The sequence below is a fragment of the Anopheles funestus genome, chromosome 3RL (assembly GCF_943734845.2).
Source record: "Anopheles funestus chromosome 3RL, idAnoFuneDA-416_04, whole genome shotgun sequence".
NCBI lineage: Eukaryota > Metazoa > Arthropoda > Insecta > Diptera > Culicidae > Anopheles > Anopheles funestus.
The window spans coordinates 20,649,257-20,668,722 of record NC_064599.1 but is presented as its reverse complement, the minus strand read 5'-3'; the positions used below and the strand labels follow the sequence as shown (position 1 = coordinate 20,668,722).

Below are 19,466 nucleotides of genomic sequence, written 5' to 3'. Positions count from 1 at the left end.
TGTCCTGTTGCAGGCAATGCGTGCAGTTGTGGTTACTTTTATGTCGTTTTGTAATCCATTTTTGCTTGTTTGTTATACTGTCATGTTGCATAAATAAGAAAGCGTTTTATTAAAACTTGGTAATGATTGAAAATTTGCATAAACAGGAGAAAAAAAAGCGACGAGTGTGTAAAAAAACGCACAAAGAGCGGTTGTATGCCATAAATAATTATTTTGTTTGTTGTAAATAAAACCAGATCGGATGAAGAGAGATAAACATAGTAGAGAAAAGGGATGAAGAAAAATGAATAACAAAAACGCAACAAAAGTCCGGCCGAGAAATGTTTCAAATTTGCACCATAGCTTTTAGTCCGACAGATAAAAAAAAGTCGGCACACAAACCATCTCAGGCAGAACAATATAAGGAACAGTTGTAAGGGCGTTTGTGATCGATTTTTGATCCTGGTTTGTGCTATTAGTATTGTCATCTGTTTTAACACTTTACGGGTGATAGGACATATTTTCACATATCACGTTCATTTCTCCTCTAGACATTTTCTCGTTTCAATTAAGCGGTACACATTATTTAATTTGTTAAAAGTGCGATAAATGCTATAAAAAGGGAACAAATAAAAAAAAACAATAATTGGCATCTCAAACACTATGCGATTAGAGGGATCATCAGGCCTTGTAAAATGGGATTCATGTTTAAGCGGTTTTCATACAGTTTCTCATATGCGCGGATCATATCTTGCGGAGCAAATTGCGTCTTGTGAATTTATCCTGCAAAACTACAGATAACAACAACAAAATTTCACGAACCATTTACCGTTGAAGAAGCTCAAAAACACACAATGTTATTATTAGCGAAAATTTGATGCGAAAGACAAATATTTAATACACTCCTATTATTGTGGTAATCGCGTTACAGAACCGCGTTGCGATCGATACAGCGTAAAAGAAAGGAAAGGGAAAAGTTTTAAAACCCCTGAAACAAAAACATACACATCTGCGTTAACAGTAAAACAAAATAATTCATAAGCGAACGAATGGTAAAGCAATATATTCATGCCTCGTATCGGGCAGCAGAGAAGGGTGCCTCTACTTCATATATATTTTTTTCCATCTTACTCTAGTTGGTTGCTTCCAAGGCAATGGTTATCTTTTAAACTCTTATTTACTATTGTATGTTTCATTGTTTTTAGGTACGCGTATTCTGAATACTCATTAATTTAACTAAAAACGGTCGATCGAGGCATGAACAATTGAGCAAAATGCAACACACACAAACCGACATAATTATTTAGGGAAAAGAAACACACACAAAATTTAAACAACAGTGTCTTTTTGGAGGTTACAATTTCGCCAGAACAATTCTTCATCACACCATACTTCTATGAGGGCGATAGGGCATCAGAAATGCAAAAAGACGTACCATATCGAAACCACCAGCAAGGCAGAAAAGAATTAGCAAAAGAAAAAGAAAAGTTTTTCACACATATCATTCCATCACAATACAAAAACAGCGCGCCGTTAAAAGCAAACAACGATTACGTTAGGGGGCGTAAATAGCCATAGTAGTTAAAGTAGAAACGAACAGTGAAACGAACGATCGTAACTGACACGATCGTATGTTTTTTTTATATTAATTGTAATACATCATTACCATTTTTTAGGCCGTAAGTTGTTTTATGCATTATAAAAATATAAAAGTAAAATAAAAAAGCATTCGACGTGATGTATAATTTTATATGAATTCAATAAACTTTCTTTCCAGGTACACTTGTCCCCTCCAAGGAAATGGGAAAGAAAAACCGGATCATAAGTTTCATTTAGAACGTCATTTTTATCATCCATCCATTAACTTCATCAGTGACAAACGAATAGGACATAGACTTTTTAATCACAGCTACAAACAACAGAACATTGAGAACGATAATACGATACTTTCACAACAAGGACTTAACCTTACCGTACGAAATTCCAATCCATTTTTAAACATCAATCCTCTCCTTTCCTTTCTCCTTTTACAACAATCAAATGATTTCTTCTTCCACATTTGACACAGAGCTAAAGGCACTATCTCTTAATTCCTTTTATTAACATATTTCTTTTCTCTCTTTTCAGGTACGGCAGACGGCGGATCTTTATCAGCAGAGATGTCAGTGCAAAATAGAAATGGGGTGCAACAAAGCTACTAACTTAAAGGAGATCAGGGTGTTGCGCGTACAGCGCGATTGGTATACAATTTGTGCCAGTAACGCATTCATTATTGCTTCCCAATCGAATGTCAAGGTATGAGAATAACGGCAGCAACAGTGTTTGTGAATGAAAAAGAAAACTGGGTGATCTCTGGATTCGAAGGAGTGTCCCTGGCAATTCGTTTCCATTCCTGTTGTTACTATGCGTTCATACTTTGATTGCGATATGAAGAGCGTTAATGATGGATGACCACAAAATCTTCAACGTGTTGTAGAAAGGCACACAATGTATACCAATCATTCCACCGCCCCTTTAGCAGCGTAACGGGAAAAAAACATTCTACGAACGAAGTAATTCGCTAGAAATATGATTTTGAAGGTAAACGGAAACATACACGAAACCCCCTCGACACGTCGACGGAGAAGGGATAATGATTTTAACACAAGCTCCACTGCCTTCCGAATTAACCTCAACAACACTATTACTAGCGAGTGATGGTTTATCTACTATATATGGTGGCTGCAATTAACACATCTGTTCAGTAGGATGCCGTAATTGATGCTAACAATTAGTTTGAAAAATAAAACAAAAAACCCCAACACAAATTGTAGGTTTCTCGGTTTTTTGTTGCTGGACCAGCAAGAAACTAGGGAAATGTTACGGTTTACACACTGCTTACCTCTAGCTCGATTTGTTTTACTAACACCGACTCATATTGGAATGTGGTTAGCCAAAAAAAAAAACTCAACGAAAATGGTAATACTGTTCAAATTTAGCGTTTGTTGGGAATTATGTAAGGGTTGAAAAAATGGATCCTCATGAGTTAAGGAAAAAAAGTATAAAATTTCACCAAATTCGAACAGGGGCAAAGTGTGATCGTGTATGATCATATCAATCAAATTCCATTCCAATAAACATTACATACGGTTGCGCAAGTCCAGAGTCGCTTTCTGCCCTGCTCGCATCTAATTGCATCAATGCAGTTCCGTTTGCACTGAAATCATCTCAACATCTGCGAGAGAGAGAGACTGGTGTGTCCTATCTGTAGTAGAAATATCCTCTCCATTATCGGGTGTTATTTTTACTCTACTTATCATATTCATGTTTCATGTTGTGCACATTCTGTATGTTTTTTGTGTGTGTATTCAGTCTACGACAATCAATTTATGTTTTTTTGTGAGTGTGTGATCATTAATTTATTGTTTTCCGTGTTTTTGTTTTGCCCACACCCTTGTGTATGATCAATTTGTTTTGTGTTTTTTTTCTTCTTCAATTGGTAAAATTGTTTACACCATATTTGAGTGGTTTGACCATTTTTAGGCTTATGTTGGTTTTTTTTCTTCTCTGTCTTGTTTTTGTGCTGAAATTAGTCATTTAAGTGAATGCGTACTAATAATAATAATTGTAGTAAAATCAACTTATACATATTAAATATATATATACATAGTATTATTGGCACTAACGGCAACTAACCATAACATTTTCTCTCTTTCTCTCTCTGTTTCTCTTTTCTCTTCCTTATTTATCTCTACCGAAACCGTGTTAACGCACTTCCCGGTGGACATTTATCTTCGATTTGTGTATGAAATGATATAACACATGTATTTACCGTACGGTTTCTTCGCCGCGGCACAAACAAACAACGAAACAACAACAAAATCATCAAAATTAAATAATATTTAATATGTTGTTGAAAAACACACACACACACGCGATCCCGCGGATATATAAACACACACACATAACTAACAAACGTATTGACTAATCCGCATAATGGTTACAAAATTGTAACTACGTATTGATATTGATATACAATTAACATGCACTTATAAAACGTTTCTAAATAATGTGTTACTTGCGATCCGTACTAATCATTCGATCATGATATTCCCTTTTGATGCTGTGCGTGTGTGTGTGTGGTTGCGCGTTTGTATTTGTACGTTATTATTAATGCAGAAGACCCAGAGGACAGTAGCTCGCTTGGTGGTGGTATTACCAAAATCAAGCTGGAAAACTTCTGGCACGACAATGATCTGATCGCGTTTGCTGAACCAGTACCAAACCATGGAACGGCTGGAACGATCGTAACGAAACCTGCACGAAATATTACCACCACCAACGCAACGACCATTCCGGCCTGGCGCTGCAAAACATCAAAGTCAACCACAAAGATAGCTCTTGCCCCGATGGTAACCACGGTCGGTCGCATGATGGTGGCCAAAAAGTCATCCCCTTCGGGTGGTGGCGGCAGTATGGTTGCGTTCATGAAGCCATTGAAATCAACCGGCAACGTGATCCTCACGTCCGCCGGCTCACTGATGGCAACGACAATGTCCGGTGGTACGATCGGCGGCGGTGGTGGCGGCGGAAGTGCCAGCAGCAATGGTAGCGCTAGTTCGATGGGTAGCCGCAAGGAGGACAAGATCATGTTTCAGCACGAAAACGATGCGAAGCCGTGGAAGTGTAAGAGCTGCGGCCGGAACTACAAATGGAAGAATAGCCTGAAGTGTCACATCAAGAACGAATGTGGCGTGCCGCCGAAATACTTCTGCGAGCGCATGTGTGGCTACAAGACGCATATACACAGCAACCTGAAGCGCCATCTTAACTCGAAGTTCTGCAAACCCAACTGAGAGCTGGTGCTGGCGGCGACCGCGACGACGACGTCCGGTTCCGGCGGTACTGCCGTTGCCTCCACCTCGTCGTCAACGTCGGCGTCCTCTTCGTCCTCCGTCTCCTCGTACGCTCCTTGCTCAGCCACGTTTATCAGTAGTAGTGTTAGCAGCACTGGCACCACCGTGGCGGATACATCTGCTGCGGAGGAGATTACGCTCGTGTCACCGATCGGTTCGTCCGGTACAAGAACTGCGACCATTCTTGTGGCACCCGCTGCCATCACGGAAGTGGAGGTCGAAACGGAAGATCATGATGAAACGCAATCACCACGGACGAGACTCTCGCGCAGACGTATCCGCCGTGTGGTAGCGGGCACGGGTATTGGTGGTGGACAACGTGCACACATAATTTACTACTAAACGGTTCACAGTGTACTTGCGCTTAACACCCTACATTGGAAAGGTCAACAATTCGAAACGGTCTGATTATTACAAATAATTTGCCCGTAAAACAGTGAGGGGTGGGTGATGTGGTTTTTACATGTTACACGAGCAACGTTGTAAGTGTTTATCTAAAAAAAAAAACAGAAGAAACAGAAAAAAACTCCCTTAACTAATGGTTTTGGGTTGTTTTTCTTGATTAGCTTTGATTTGACTACACAATCACATAATTTTGTGGCGAGCCGAAGCAACATGTGTGACGGAGAGGCAAAAGGGACACAAAGGTTGATTAGCATTATTTGAATACGTTTAATTTAGCTCAATATATTTTTTTGCCCTATTTATTCTACTAGGACTAGTGTTTGTAAACGCAGCAAGGGTTTTTTTGTCTAGTGTTGTAATGTATATTGTGGGCGCGAAGAAGGACGGACACAAATAAGCAAGAAGAAGAAACGGGAGAAAAGCAAAGCAAATTGATACCACCGCTGTGCTGTGTATTGATAATAGAGGCTTTTACTATTTCTCCCACTTAGGTATTGATTTAGTTTGCTTATTTATTTCAGATTTATTTGCTCCGTTAATTTTCGAACAACTGTACAATTTTGCTTTTATTTTTTGTTTGGTTAAAATGTTTAGAGGACAGAGAGAGAGAGAGAGAGGAAAAAAATATTGCTCAATCCGATAGAATTGGATTCTCGTTTTTTGTTCATTTTTTTAGTTCTTATGGCTGGGATAATTTAAATGAAAAAATAGAGTTTAGTTTTTAATTTATCATACCGCAAAAAAAAGATGAAAAATGCAGCAATTTCCTTACTGAAAAAACGCATTGGTTTTTGCAAAGTAAATTTTGCAGGTTGTACTTTTTAGATTGATAAGTAATCCTGCAAGAATCGGATATCAGGATGTGCAATCAGACAGTAGTTGGAAGTCGGATTGATGAAACCCTACCCCATTCACAAGTGAACGCCATTAACGGTTTGCCATTACTCGAAGACTTTTACACTTACATTGCATTGTAACGCTGCATACAAAGAACAAACCAAAAGAGGGAACGGAAAACCTTTACCCTATTTTTCCAGTTCGTGCCATACACTGGGTGGTGACTGTAGTCAAAACATGGAACGTAATATATAAATGTAGATTTCTAATATTTGTTTGTTTTATCAACCAAAAACAAAGTTGACTAAGTAAAGGCTGAGAGAGAGAGAGAGAGATAGAGAGAGGGTTTGCTAATTGCAAAAAGCTATAAACAGTTTTACTAACTTATCTAGTCGGATGTACTTAACTTTATGATGTAATTATAGTACTTTTTTTGTTTGTTTCTTCGTACGGTAGGAGAAGAAGATCGGTTCTATTTTTCTTTTAGTGATTTAGTTGTGTATTTTCTTCGCGCCCGCGGTTTTTTTAGTTTGTTTATCATTTTGTTGAACGTCTACCTTAAGTGAATATGAAACACATTCCCAGTAACTACACATTCCGGCAAACCGAAACAGAAAGAGCAGTGTAAATATCTGCGAAGCAAAAGCGTTGGATAACGTTTCTCCAACTTTATTCCATTTCTCACCCCATATGAAGTGTGGTGTATTCTGTATTATAGTGCATAAGAGTATGATAGAGTACGATAGTAATGCAGCAAAGCAGCTAGAATGGAGACAATTTCTTTTCCTGCAAACAAAAAAAAAAACAAACTTGTTGTAGACCAAAAATTTGAACAAATATATGAAGGTACGCATGCAGCACGAACAAGTGCAAGAGCAGGAGCAGATTGGAATGAGTAAGACAAATTGTTTGCATAGAATAATATGTAACGTTTCCGATTTCCGAACGATAAGGTGTGTGGTCTATTGATGAATAATTGAAAACAAATGGTATAGAAAAATAGAGTAATTAGGCCACGTCAATATTTCTTTTTTTTTCATAACACGGATTGTAATATGCAAGAAGAGGTTGTCTGACGCGAAGATACACCTCTATCGTAGTTGAAACTTTCTTTCGTGAGTAATACAAGACAGAACAATACATCCGCATGGGAAAACAAAGTAACGCTACATCACAGCAGCGAAGAAAAAACAAACAAACAGCTTAGATATATCAAACATTCCACTGTAAACATGGAAGAAAACATTCCGTACACCTGTACATCACACAAAAACACAAAATGCAAGGTAATATTAAATGGTAAAAATACACATATATTGAAATAAGAACTATTTATCAGCTGCCTGAAATGGGAAAATCGAAGATAGAAAACAACAAAGAACAAAAAAAAGCATGTTGGGGTGAGAGCAATAAAATGGCATCGTAGTGTAAAACAGCAAAAGAAAACAAACATATAAAAACACACACAGACAAAAGAAAGGAGGGAAAAATAATATGTTCAGTTTGCTGAAGTTAATGAAAAAGAAAACAAAAACATAGAACTGATAAATAGAGAAACGGTAACTGTGCGATGCGAAAAGGATATAAAACAAATAAAGTAAAGCACAGTGCAGTGTTTGCATTTCATTTTGCGCAAATAAGCAACTGTCTCGTATAATTAAACGTTTAAACTGTATTGATCGATATATTATTGCTAACTAACAGTATGGGAAAGTAACGCACATATATAAGGTAAAATGGTAAAAAAAACTTATTGCTGTATTAAATCCACATTTGTGTTTCGTAATTGTTGTGAAAAGAAGAAAAAAGAAAAAAAATGAGTGTTTATTCAATTTTATTAACATGTTTCATTTTCATTTTAGGTCACCGAACGGTGCTGGACAGAATAGATGTTTGATGAGCCGTAAATGAGTGTCCTCGGTACTTGGAAAACTGGATTTTTCTGTTTTGTTGCAATATATATATAAAATTTAACAACGCATGCTGTTTACACCCGTGTATGGACAAATGCTAATGAAAACCCCAAATGAGAGAGAGAGAGAGAGAGAGAATGAAACAAAGCATATAAGAGCCAACGTGTTGATCTACGCTAGATATGCATAAAATATGCAACACATTGCCACAGTCGCAATAGTGTCAGAAGAAAGTTATAAGGAAGTAATGAGAGGGAGAACTTTTGTATTATAGAGATTGCTGTATCGTTGTATTGGTTGTAGAATTCCTTAATAAAAATACATTCGTCCTGTTTTGTTCTTATTTTCTATACAATCGACACCGGTACACACACAGGCAGCAATTTGTGCGTCTGCAATTCATTTATATGATATGATTTCATAATTCATTAGCAAGCTATTAACAAACAGTTTGGCGAACGTTCAGATTAGCAGATTCAGTTAAAAAAGCAACTAAAAAGTAATAACAGAACAATGTGTTATAAAAAGCTTAATAGAAACAGTGTAATGTGTGAATAGAAATATTCTCAAATAGAAAATTAAAAAAAAAACATTCAAAAGATTAATCAACATACGCTGATAGTACAGAACAGAAAAGTTAAGGTAATTTGATGTTTTGGTAGGGATATAAAATACAAATATGTCAGGTTTTTTGTTGGAACGCGCTGCGAATATCTTTAAACACTGCTCAGTTTATCAATGATTATACCGTGTACTTGTGTGTACTTTACGTGGTACGAACGAGCGAATATGTGTGTGAAATGTTAAATTTCATCACAATTGCGCTTTCGTTTTTCCTTTCTTACTTTTGTTTTTCAACTTACTATACACATTAGCTTTATCGGGGGGAAAAAATTGAAGCAAACTTAAAGCTGCTTTAAAGTTTAATAACTTAGAGAGAGATACAATGAAAAAAAAAAAGAGCGTTGCAACACAAATCAAACATTCTATTCACCCTGCTATATATTCATCTCAAAATCACTACCAAGCGCGCACACACACATTTTGTCCTTTTATCTATATATTATATCCTTTACGCGTCTCTCTATGCAAATCATCGCATTTTCTGCTCTCATTGCAATCTACACGCAACTTAAATGGTGGTGGCAAGATGTGGTTTTCCCTATTTACCTACTATAAAATAACTTTACTTTTGCGGGGGTACATCCCGTCCAAGTTAATCGTGCTAAAAGGCGATCTTTTCCATCTGTATTACCGATAAGTTTTTTATGTGTTTTCTTTTTTTTTGCTGTTTGGTTTACATCTCAGTTTTTGTTTTCTCTTTCTCTCTTAAATATCCTGCTATAAATGTATTTGTTTGTTTGTGTTTTATATATGTGTATGTGTCTGTATCTGTGTGCGTGTGTGCGTGTGTGTGGAAGGATTAAAAAGGCGCAAGGTTTTAAGAAAGCCCATGGGGGGAGTAAGAGAGGCAAGGATGTAATACGAGGAACTGCTTTTTTTTAAACACAAAATTGTGATAAAACCTCATAAATATTGGGAGCGCGCGTGTATTGCCCTTTATGCGTGGATGCGTTAAAAACATACACGTGGCTTTTTATGTGTTTAGCAATTTGTTCCCTTTGTTGCAAGCTCTCTTTGGTTCCCTAAACATTTAAAAACGCGCACCCGAAGCATAACGAACATATTTCACCTTCATGTTGCATTAGTCACATGATCAATGGCACAGCAGAGAGGTGTATACATGCACACGTTTTACTATTGCAGTACATATTCGTTGTAAGACAAACTGGACATAATATAAATATAAACGATAGATAAGGCGCGCCCGCACACACCTAACATCATAATAAGGCGATGTACAACTTATGCGTTCATTAAACAAAAAAAAAAACGATGTTTTGAGTAAGAACATAACAGTAGACACTTCCCGTGTGCTCGGATATCTGTCTGTCTGTGCACCGGTTTCGCAGAATTAGTTTTTTTTTCTATTTCTAAATTCTGTTTTGCGTAGTGTGTACGCCTTCAAGCGTTTGCGTACAAAAACGTAAAATTTAAAAAAAAATATATCTGTGTGCATATGTACCTTCTTTTATGTGTGCTTATTTGTTCTGTTTTATTGTTCCCTTCTTTTTGCTAATCACATGTATCTATGGTGTTTTTTAAGTATTAAAAATGTTAGCTTTAGGAAATCAAAATCATAACTCTCTAGCAAAAGTTACACTAAACGTGGCCATATCATTTAAGACGCAAATGATCCATTTACGATGAAGTGGTTTCGTTTCGAATCAAATCTTTCTTAATGCTGTGCTTCTCAAACAATGGAAGAAGTATTTTGGATTACAAAAAAAAAACACAAACAATCACCAAAAATACTAATAATATTAACAAATGCAAACTTTTTACTTCAAAATTAAAGAAAATATGAAAATTGATAAGCAAATGCTAAAAAAGAAGTAAAACAAAGAAGGGAATTACTAATTGAACTGTGTAAACAATTGCTTGATTGAAAACTCATCAATAGTGAACAAAAGAAAAAAAGAAATCATTTTAAAGCAGAAAAGATCATGTGTGTCATGAAAAAATATACAAAAAAAAAATCACTAATAAAACAGCCAGGCACAAAGACAGAGGACAGAAATAGAGGAAGAGATAAAATGAAACAAAACAAATCATTTAATGGTTCAAAACACAAACACATTAAACTTCAAACATTAATTACTTTTTACGCAATTGCCAATATGCCACTACCACTACGGGATAAGGGATAAAATTAAAAAAAAAAAAAACAACAAAATCAAAATGTTTAAACGTCGGTAGAAATTGTTTGACCCTAAACCATAACTCTACTTGTTCAGTTTCTGTACCCGTAGGTGAAGCCGGTGACATCGATGGAGGCCGCCCGTTAGTTGGTGGTACGGAGGGAGCAGCAGCAGCAGCAGCAGCAGCAGCAACAGCACAGGATGAAGATGATGATCCTGGGAACGAGCCCGGTCATGATGATGGAGCTGCTGCCACTGTATTAGCAAACGCTGCTGCATCCGGCAACCTCGGAAGTGGCAGTAGTAGCGTTGGTACAGTCACGACCATTGCTAACAGTGGCACGGCGGGCAATAGTGTGGTTGATAGCAAGGGTGCACTGATACAGGGCTGCACCGGCAGCAGTAGTAGTGCGAGTAGTAGTAGCAGCACCAGCAGCAACAGTAGCAGCGCCAGCAACAGCAACAGTAGCCACAGTTGTGCTGGTGTCGGTAGTGTCAGCGCCACCGGGAATAGTGATGCTGCGGCAGCAGCAATAGCCATGGCGCTGAATCAGCAGCAACCCGCTAACATATCGGTCGGATCGTCGGCAGCGGCCGCCGCAGCAGCGGTAGTCGCTTTCGTTGGTGGACCACTGATGGCCGAATACATCAAGAGCGATGTAGGTGTAACGTTTCCGTTATCTGCTACGCAACCATCACCACCGATCGGTAGCAGCGGCGGTGGAGGTGGTGGTGGTGTGGATGCGGGCGAAGGATCATCCCACAAACAGCAGCAGCTAGTGTCATCGCTGAAGCTTCAATCTCAAACGCAACCATTGGCACTGCAACACCATCAGCAGCAGTCGCAAACGGCGGCCCTGCCATTGCTGTCACCCAAATCACCACCGATCGATGAGCAACCGTGCGATCTGCGCATGCTAACGCCGGCCACCTATCTGCGCGAGTTTGCCAGCAGCGTTAAACCGGAATCGTTTGCGGCGGCTGCAGCGACAGCGATCAAGCTGGCCGCAACGGCTAACACGGGCAGTGCGAGTACGACCGCCGCATTGCCCATGCCGATGTTTAAGGGCATCAGCATGACGACGCCTCCGCCACCACCGATGGCAATGCCGTCACCGATCGTCGGCGGTACCTATTCCTGTACGCGGTGCGGCAACTCGTACGCCCGGCCGCACAGCCTTAACAGACACATCCGGTTCGAGTGTGGCGTCGAGCCAAAGTTCGAATGTCCCGTGTGTCACAAAAAGTCGAAGCACAAGCACAACCTTGTGCTGCATATGCGCACCCATCAGCATCGATGATTGAGCGTGGTGATGCTGTGATGCATTCTGTACAAGCGGGAAAGTTGATGTGTGTTGGTGGGTGGGTGTGTTAGGGAAATGTTTTGGAGGTCACATTTCGCAAAACCCCGGTTTTCCCGTCTGGAAAAACGCTTCATCGTGAAGGGAGAACGTTGATCGAACGTTTTTTTTTTTGCAGCTCGGATCGGATTGTATTCTTATCAGCCTAATTCCACTAAACACCTGGAGTGTAATAAGGGCGAATACGTAGAATATCAGGGTGGAAGCATTCGAAGATGGAAGCGCAAAAAACAACAGCAAAGCTAGTAATTTTGCGGGGTGAAAAGTGGCGAAACAACCCAATAATGTTATAAGTGTTAAATTTTTCCTATTCTCCCTGCGCGCGACCCTAACTTTCCATCTTGGTTTTTTTCCTCCCACGACCCTCTTATCTATTTGCTGCGCAACCGTTGTTACCATTATCTAACGTTGTATATTTTAGTTGCTTTACTTATTTTATTTCATCCCCTTTTTTATTATTATTATTATTATTACCATCTAAATTATCGTAACATGAAATTGTTTGTAGTCAGAAATAACCAAAACCAACATATCCATTCTGGTGTCAGGAAAGGTTCACAGCACACACACACACACGAAACACGGACAAAAAAGAGAAGCCAGATGTGTAACACATTGGAAAACATCCGTTTTTTTTTCTTGTGTGTTTGTGGACCGACAGACAGCGATGGATATCTTCGTCTTCGTGTTTATAGTCAGATTCGCGAGTGGATTAAAAATCACATTATAATGAAGTAACACAATCCTAGCTGGATGTAAAATTGAACTAATCAAATTGGATTGACAAAGAGAGTTGAAAACTATTGAACTGTGTGCGTATATGAAGGAAATAGTGTGCATCGCTCTACCGGGGCTCATGTGCCAAGCAGCAGAGCATCGTTAGAACACGCGACACGATCGTACGTTAGGTGTAAGAGGGAAGACGAGAGAGAGGAATAGGTAGTATACTGCAGGGCAGTGAAGTAACAGTAACAAGTAACAAAAATTGATCAGAAGTGAACAGAGTTTAGTTTACATACGATCGTATGTATAATGTATAAAAGTAGTATGAAAAGTGAAAATTTGAACTTGAGTGATTGGGACGAGCTGCTTTTTTTTTAAATACTGGTACTAAGTACACACAAACACACCAAAATTAAGGCGCATCTTTCATGAACTTAACCGTGCAATATAAGGCGAACATTAATAGGCATCCAGATTTGCCTAAACAATCAACAAAATAGTGTGACAAAACTGATGGCGAAAATGAAGCGAATGTCGCCACAGCCGATTAATTACGCTACTAGTAACAGTACAGCAGGGGGTTTAACATATATAAATATATGCATTATTTTTAGGTGGGTCAGTTACTTAACATTCTTATTTTACGGTTTTCTTAAACAGGTCTAGTGAATTTGCTTTTTCCCTCCTTTTTTTGCCGCCATATGTACACTGTGTAACACAGTACTAGTTTCGAATATCATTGTTTCGTTAAAAGAGTTAAACGTTTTCTTTTTAATACTACGCTTTCACATCATTCTTGAGCTTTTTTGTTTTGCAAGCACAAACCGTAATGAATTATTCGTAAAATTAAAAGTCAGTGGATACGCGTTTTTTTTTTGGTTTCAAACTGTATCAACTTTTTGCTTCTTTTACAAATTAAAACTGTGAATTATATTTGATAAAAATATACTGAAATAATTGTTACCTTCCCCTTCTCCCTCCCACAAACACATGCACGCGTTACGCGACATGCAAAATAATGCCCAACCGGGCAAGTAAGCTAACGAATTCGAGTCATTGTTTTTAAAATATACGAGTAAGAGTTTTCTGTTTCCCGCAAGAGCAAAAAAAAAAACACTAAATCAGTTCTTTATCAGATGGGCAAAACCGAGCAGATATGCACGTCGAAAACAAATATGCAAGTGAAAAAGATTTTTGGATAAAGGATTTTTTTTTCTTCCAGTTTTTGGTTCTTTCCGTTTTGTTTTTTACTATTATTAATCATGCGTAGCGTATTAATGATAAAACCACAAGTAAAACAACAAGGGCGCGAGCCAAGCTCGCATTTACCAATAATCTTGTGAGGTGATCAGTGAAACTACGGCTGGATTGTTAATGCAAAGCAAAGTAAGAACATACATACCCCTCCCCGTACACACACCCCCCCAACATAGTTCACCACGTGTGGTGGCAAAGGATGATTAATTTGGATCACTGTTAATCTCGTTTGCACAATAACAGGGTTACCGGAGAGTCATAGTAATAGTACAGGATATGAATGATAATATAGATACAGATAAACGATACGATACTACACAACATAAAACACGCGCACTTACACTAATTAGGAACGGGTTAACAATATTAATAAACATAGTCCCTATAACGCGGGTATAGGACGAGAGGCAGGGCTTTATTACCGAAGCTACGGAAACCGTAGATGTGTGTGTGTGTGGTACAGATTTAAAATCAGCTTCCTTTATGTTTTGATGAGTTTTGATTTTGTGACAATTCGGATCGAATCGGTATTGTGTTTCGCGAGTGATACTAGACGTAGACTGTGCTAAATAGTCTGAGTTTGACGAGAGTGCGCGTGTGTGTGGAAATGGATAAGGATATTTATTGAATGTACACGGGCACAATTGCTTCGGTAAAAGGATTCATAATGGATTCCAGCGTTCCAAGAACCAAAGGAAAAATCCCATTATGAATCAGGCGGAAATCCACTTTCTGTCCCGGAGCGAATCAGAAATGCCGCATGTGATTTTGAACATTGCAGTGCAATAATGAAGATGTAAGATGTAATGTAAGCGAAACACAAAAGCAGGGGGAGACAGGATTAGAACAAAAAATATGTATTTACATCATACATCAGGATGTAGCTTGGTTGATTCTTGGTCTGTTTTTTTTTTTATTTTCTTCTCATTTGTTTCCTTTATTGAACGCCAAATCACTTTATTTTTGTTGAAATATTTGAGTTTTAAAATTTCAAAATACGTTTTTTTATGTGCGTTTACCTTACCTTATTATCACCTGTTGCAATTTTATTTCTCAATGTCCCAAGAGTTTTTTTTCTTCTCCAACCGAATAGAAGTCTTTCGTACAGTAAAAGAAAAAAAATAACAGAAACATGGTTACCATTTGTTAGCACTTTATATTCTGGTGGGAAGGACACAACACAAACACAATTATGTTGGATTCGAATGGAATTCTAAAATATCCGGGAGCGGGTCCTACTAATTGAGCGAAATGTAGTGTTTAAGAGCTGTTAGATAACATAACGAAATGAAGGAATGATAGCTTATGCATTTATTGAATGAAAAGCATAGGCCCCTATTTAGTGGTAAATAAGCGGGAAGATCCGAATGAAAGGGATATGATGCCGTTGAAAGATGGTGAAAAAAGGAAGAAAAAAACTGAAAATAATTGGATTGTGATATTTGCAAAAGAATATAGTCGTTCTTTATTTAATTTTTTTTTTTCGAGCGAGAGATAGAGTTTGTATGCGAATGTGGGTGTAAGGTTAACTTTAGTCTGTGTGTGTGCGCGTATGTGTGAAGGAATACTTTAAATTACACACACGATAAGCTTAGAATTAGACCCGATCGCCAATAATTTAATTCGCATGTTTGTAATGAAAGAGGTCAGAGGTTTAGGAGTGGAAGTGATCTTTAATGGGTGAGGTATACACGGTTGGGATACATATATATTATTAACTCGCATAATACTTACTAGCAAAAAACGAAAAAAACGAAACAGTCGACACCTAATTGTTGTAGATACGACATTAAAACGATCCCGCACGATCTTTACATCCGTGTGTATGTGTACTAATGACTTCGATTAGTTGTAAATAGAGGGCAACCAGCAATCATTGTTTCCCGGCAGTAGAAATGGCGGTTTGTGTATTAAGAAGAAAAGTACACACAAAAGCGCATTGCCACGAACTGGGGGGGAACAAAACATCTGGACGTTCCCAATCCTAGTTCTCAACATAGAACCACAAAAATGTTTGAAAATGACAAAAAATTCGGTACAAAATTCGAACTTCTTATATGGTGTTTTTTGGGGGGTTCTCTTACCATCACTACCCTCGCAGGGACAGGATTCTGCTTCCACCAGGCATAACACATACACACCACTAGACAAACCATAGATAGATCACACTTCAATGACCACGGAATGGCCACACACGTTCTCGCCCGAAAGGCCTGTAAGACTATCGCAAAACTTCATGGTAGATGCAACAGTTACTTAAAACACGAACTACACGAACTACCGTGCAAATTGTGATGCAAAACGAAATGCTTTCGTCCAAATCCGCTTGTCCAAAGCAGCGCGATCTTTGGGCGGCCTTTTGTTGCTTGCATGAAAGTTATGGAGTGTTTCGGTTTTGTTAGTTTATTTTACTCTTTGTATGCAGGTATTGTTTTTTAATATTTATGCTGGAAAGTATAAATCGTGTGTGAGAACTTTAGAGATCGATGCTACCGATGCAAACACAATACTGAGTTACGAAACGATACGCAACAAGAATTCTTACCGTTCGGTTATAACAAGAGAAAAAAAACTGAAAAGAAGTTAATATACAACAACAAAAAGAGCAAACAAGTGTAAGAAGGTTAAAAATGGAGGAAAAATAATTGCGCTGTGAATGGAAATATTGATGTGATTTTTTGTGATCGTTATTGTTATTACGAAAAAAAACCTAAAAAAAATAATGAAAAACAAACGTGAAACACAGGAGCTAGGCGTAGGCTCGAAGGAATCATAAGGATAAATTATATATGTATAGAGCAGGGGAAGAGAACAAAATCATTGCCGAAATGTGTGAGCTTCAACGTTTAGACGAATCTGTAAAAAGGTGTATAAAACATACACGAAAACGAATATATCTATATATGTATATATATACACACACACACACACATGTGGAAGTATATTTTGAGCATGTCGCAAAACAAAAAACAAGCATATCTAAAACAAAAGATATTGCACAAGAAAGCATAACAAACAAACAAAAAAGAGTTAAGAGTGTAGAGTAGGAAAAACAAAGCAAAACTGTTTGAAAAAAAAAGAAGAGGAAATCACGAACGATTTAATTGTTCGATTGCACTTCGACAACAGCTTCAGTGTGTTTGTGATGATCGTTGTGCTTTTTTTGTGAATCGAGCAAGAAAAGGCCCCAGTTTTGTTTTTAGTCAACTTTAATTTCACCACAATCCATATTTCCCGTCGAATCTTATGACAGTTGCATTCGGAATAGCAGAATAATTCTAAAAGCGAAACTTGTTTTACTCACCTCGAAAAAAGGTGAAAGCATTTTATGGTTGAACGTAGTGACGCTTTTGACGCGTAAAGAGAATTGTATCGATTGGCCTAGAAGGTGTAGCAGTCAAGGGAACGCTCGCTTCTATGGCGGTTAAGTGTTGCGTTTAGTAACCAATATGTGTCAGAGCTGGTGTGTATGATGTTGCGTTGGAAGGAAACTAATCTTACACTAGGAACAAAAAACGAAACTATATCAACTGTTGTTGAGTTTTTGCATGCATTGCCTGGGAAGAGAGGGACACGTTTACTTAAATCAGCAGACATAGTAACGCCATTGTACACAAAACAAAAGAAAACCAACGAATTGGATCTCCTTAAAGACTGTCGTGCAAAGAACGACAGATCGCTAAATGCTAAAGCAAATGGTCCAACTCACGGGATCCGTATGGGTGTTACACCAATAACAGATAAGTTGCACCTAGTTGGACCTCTAGTTGTTTTGGGGGACGAGGGAAGTATAAATAGATTTCATGCAGAATATCTACTAGTGAACCGTAAGTTACCGAAAAAGAAAAGGATAATAATTCAGTACTAATGTTTATCCTTTTACTTCTGTGTTATCTGTTATCTGCCGTAAAGGAAGGGAATGAATTATAGCGATATAACCGCTACCCGCCAATAGGAAAGTTACCATGCAGCGAAATTTAAGTGTTTTTTTTTGTTGTTGTCCAGTGTACTTGTGAAACGAAATACACACAAAAGTTACCACAAAGACGAGGATATATGAAGCAAGTCGGCCATATGTGTTTTTTTTTCTTCTATTTTCTGCTCTTTTGGGTGTCAGGACTTTTGGGGTGCCATTTGCCACCAAAGTTGCATAATATGCAAATTTTGTGTACACGGGCAAATAAATAAGAAAAGAAAAAATGTTAAGAACAAAAAAGAAACCCGATTGTCTGTGCGTGATCATGTGGTTTAGCACCGCCAGCTTAAACACTATCTTTACGGTAAAGATAATTATCATCTGGTGAAATATGTGTAAGACAAACATTAACCCATACTAAGAGAGAGAGAGAGAGATGGAAAGTGTCGAGAGATACGTCTGCGGGGATAACTTCGTGCATCATTGCTTAAAAGTTAAACGTACATTAAGGATGCACTATTAATGAAAGGCCGATAGCAAAGGAAGCGAAACCGCAGATACGTGTGGCAGACATGCAAATATGTTTAAATTTGTGAACTGATGCAAACAAAAGGTAGAAAGCAAAACAAAACAAAAAAAAAGAAAACGAATCAAACGGCAAAACTAACGCGCGCGCTTTTGCAAACCTGCGTCTTGGCAGGTGGTTTAGTGAGAGTAGTGTACATTTTATACCAAAACTAATGATCATTTATAATTTTGTTTATTAACCTGTTGTTTTTCTTCTTCTTCTCGAGACTTTAAGAGTAAACGCCGGGCGTGTAAAAGTCGAAGAAACAATACAAAAGAAGAAGAAGAAGGAACTAAACGATAAATCTATTAATTACAAGAAAAGTGAAACATCTTATATATTATATATATATACACATACAACAGAATGCGAGAGAGAGAGAGAGAATGTAACATGCATACGCGCGAAGAACGATCGACCTCTAAACTGGCACTACTAGTCGAAGTCGACCAAAAGAACGTTTTGAATGTGAAAACCTCGATCGATCGATATCGATCACAACACGTTGGCATAGATATATGTATGTATGATTTGGGGGGGAACAAAAAATAAAAAAATATATATATACATATATACATAGCTATATATTTATATACACATATTAAGCAGGAAGAGAAAGGAAACGACAGATCATTTAGCGGAAAGGGGGAGAAGAAACAAAAAACACGATCGAGTGCCGGTGGAAAAGTTTAGAAAGCGAAAAAACCATATACATATAGTTGCTTGTGCGAATCTGAATGTTGGAAAAGGGATATTGAAACATTTGTTGAAAAGAGAATAATAAAAGAGGAAAAAAACGTAACGTAATCAAACACAAGAACAACATCAACAAACAGGAAAAAAAAATCCC

The 19,466-nt window shown here is 38.0% G+C and overlaps 1 protein-coding gene across 2 annotated transcripts in view; it reads left to right on the top strand.

Moving 5' to 3' along the window:
* Positions 1-13,964, top strand: part of LOC125772230 (longitudinals lacking protein, isoforms F/I/K/T-like) — an 88,919-nt gene extending 74,955 nt beyond the window's left edge. Inside the window, exon 7 of one of the 2 annotated variants that reach the window (XM_049443701.1) lies at positions 10,903-13,964. In XM_049443701.1, coding sequence (XP_049299658.1) covers positions 10,903-12,092 — 1,190 coding nt within the window. In that variant the 3' untranslated portion in view covers positions 12,093-13,964. Of the gene's footprint in view, positions 1-10,887 lie in introns of both variants that reach the window. The other variant, XM_049443700.1, reaches the window with a different exon arrangement.
* Positions 13,965-19,466: the final 5,502 nt, after the last annotated feature.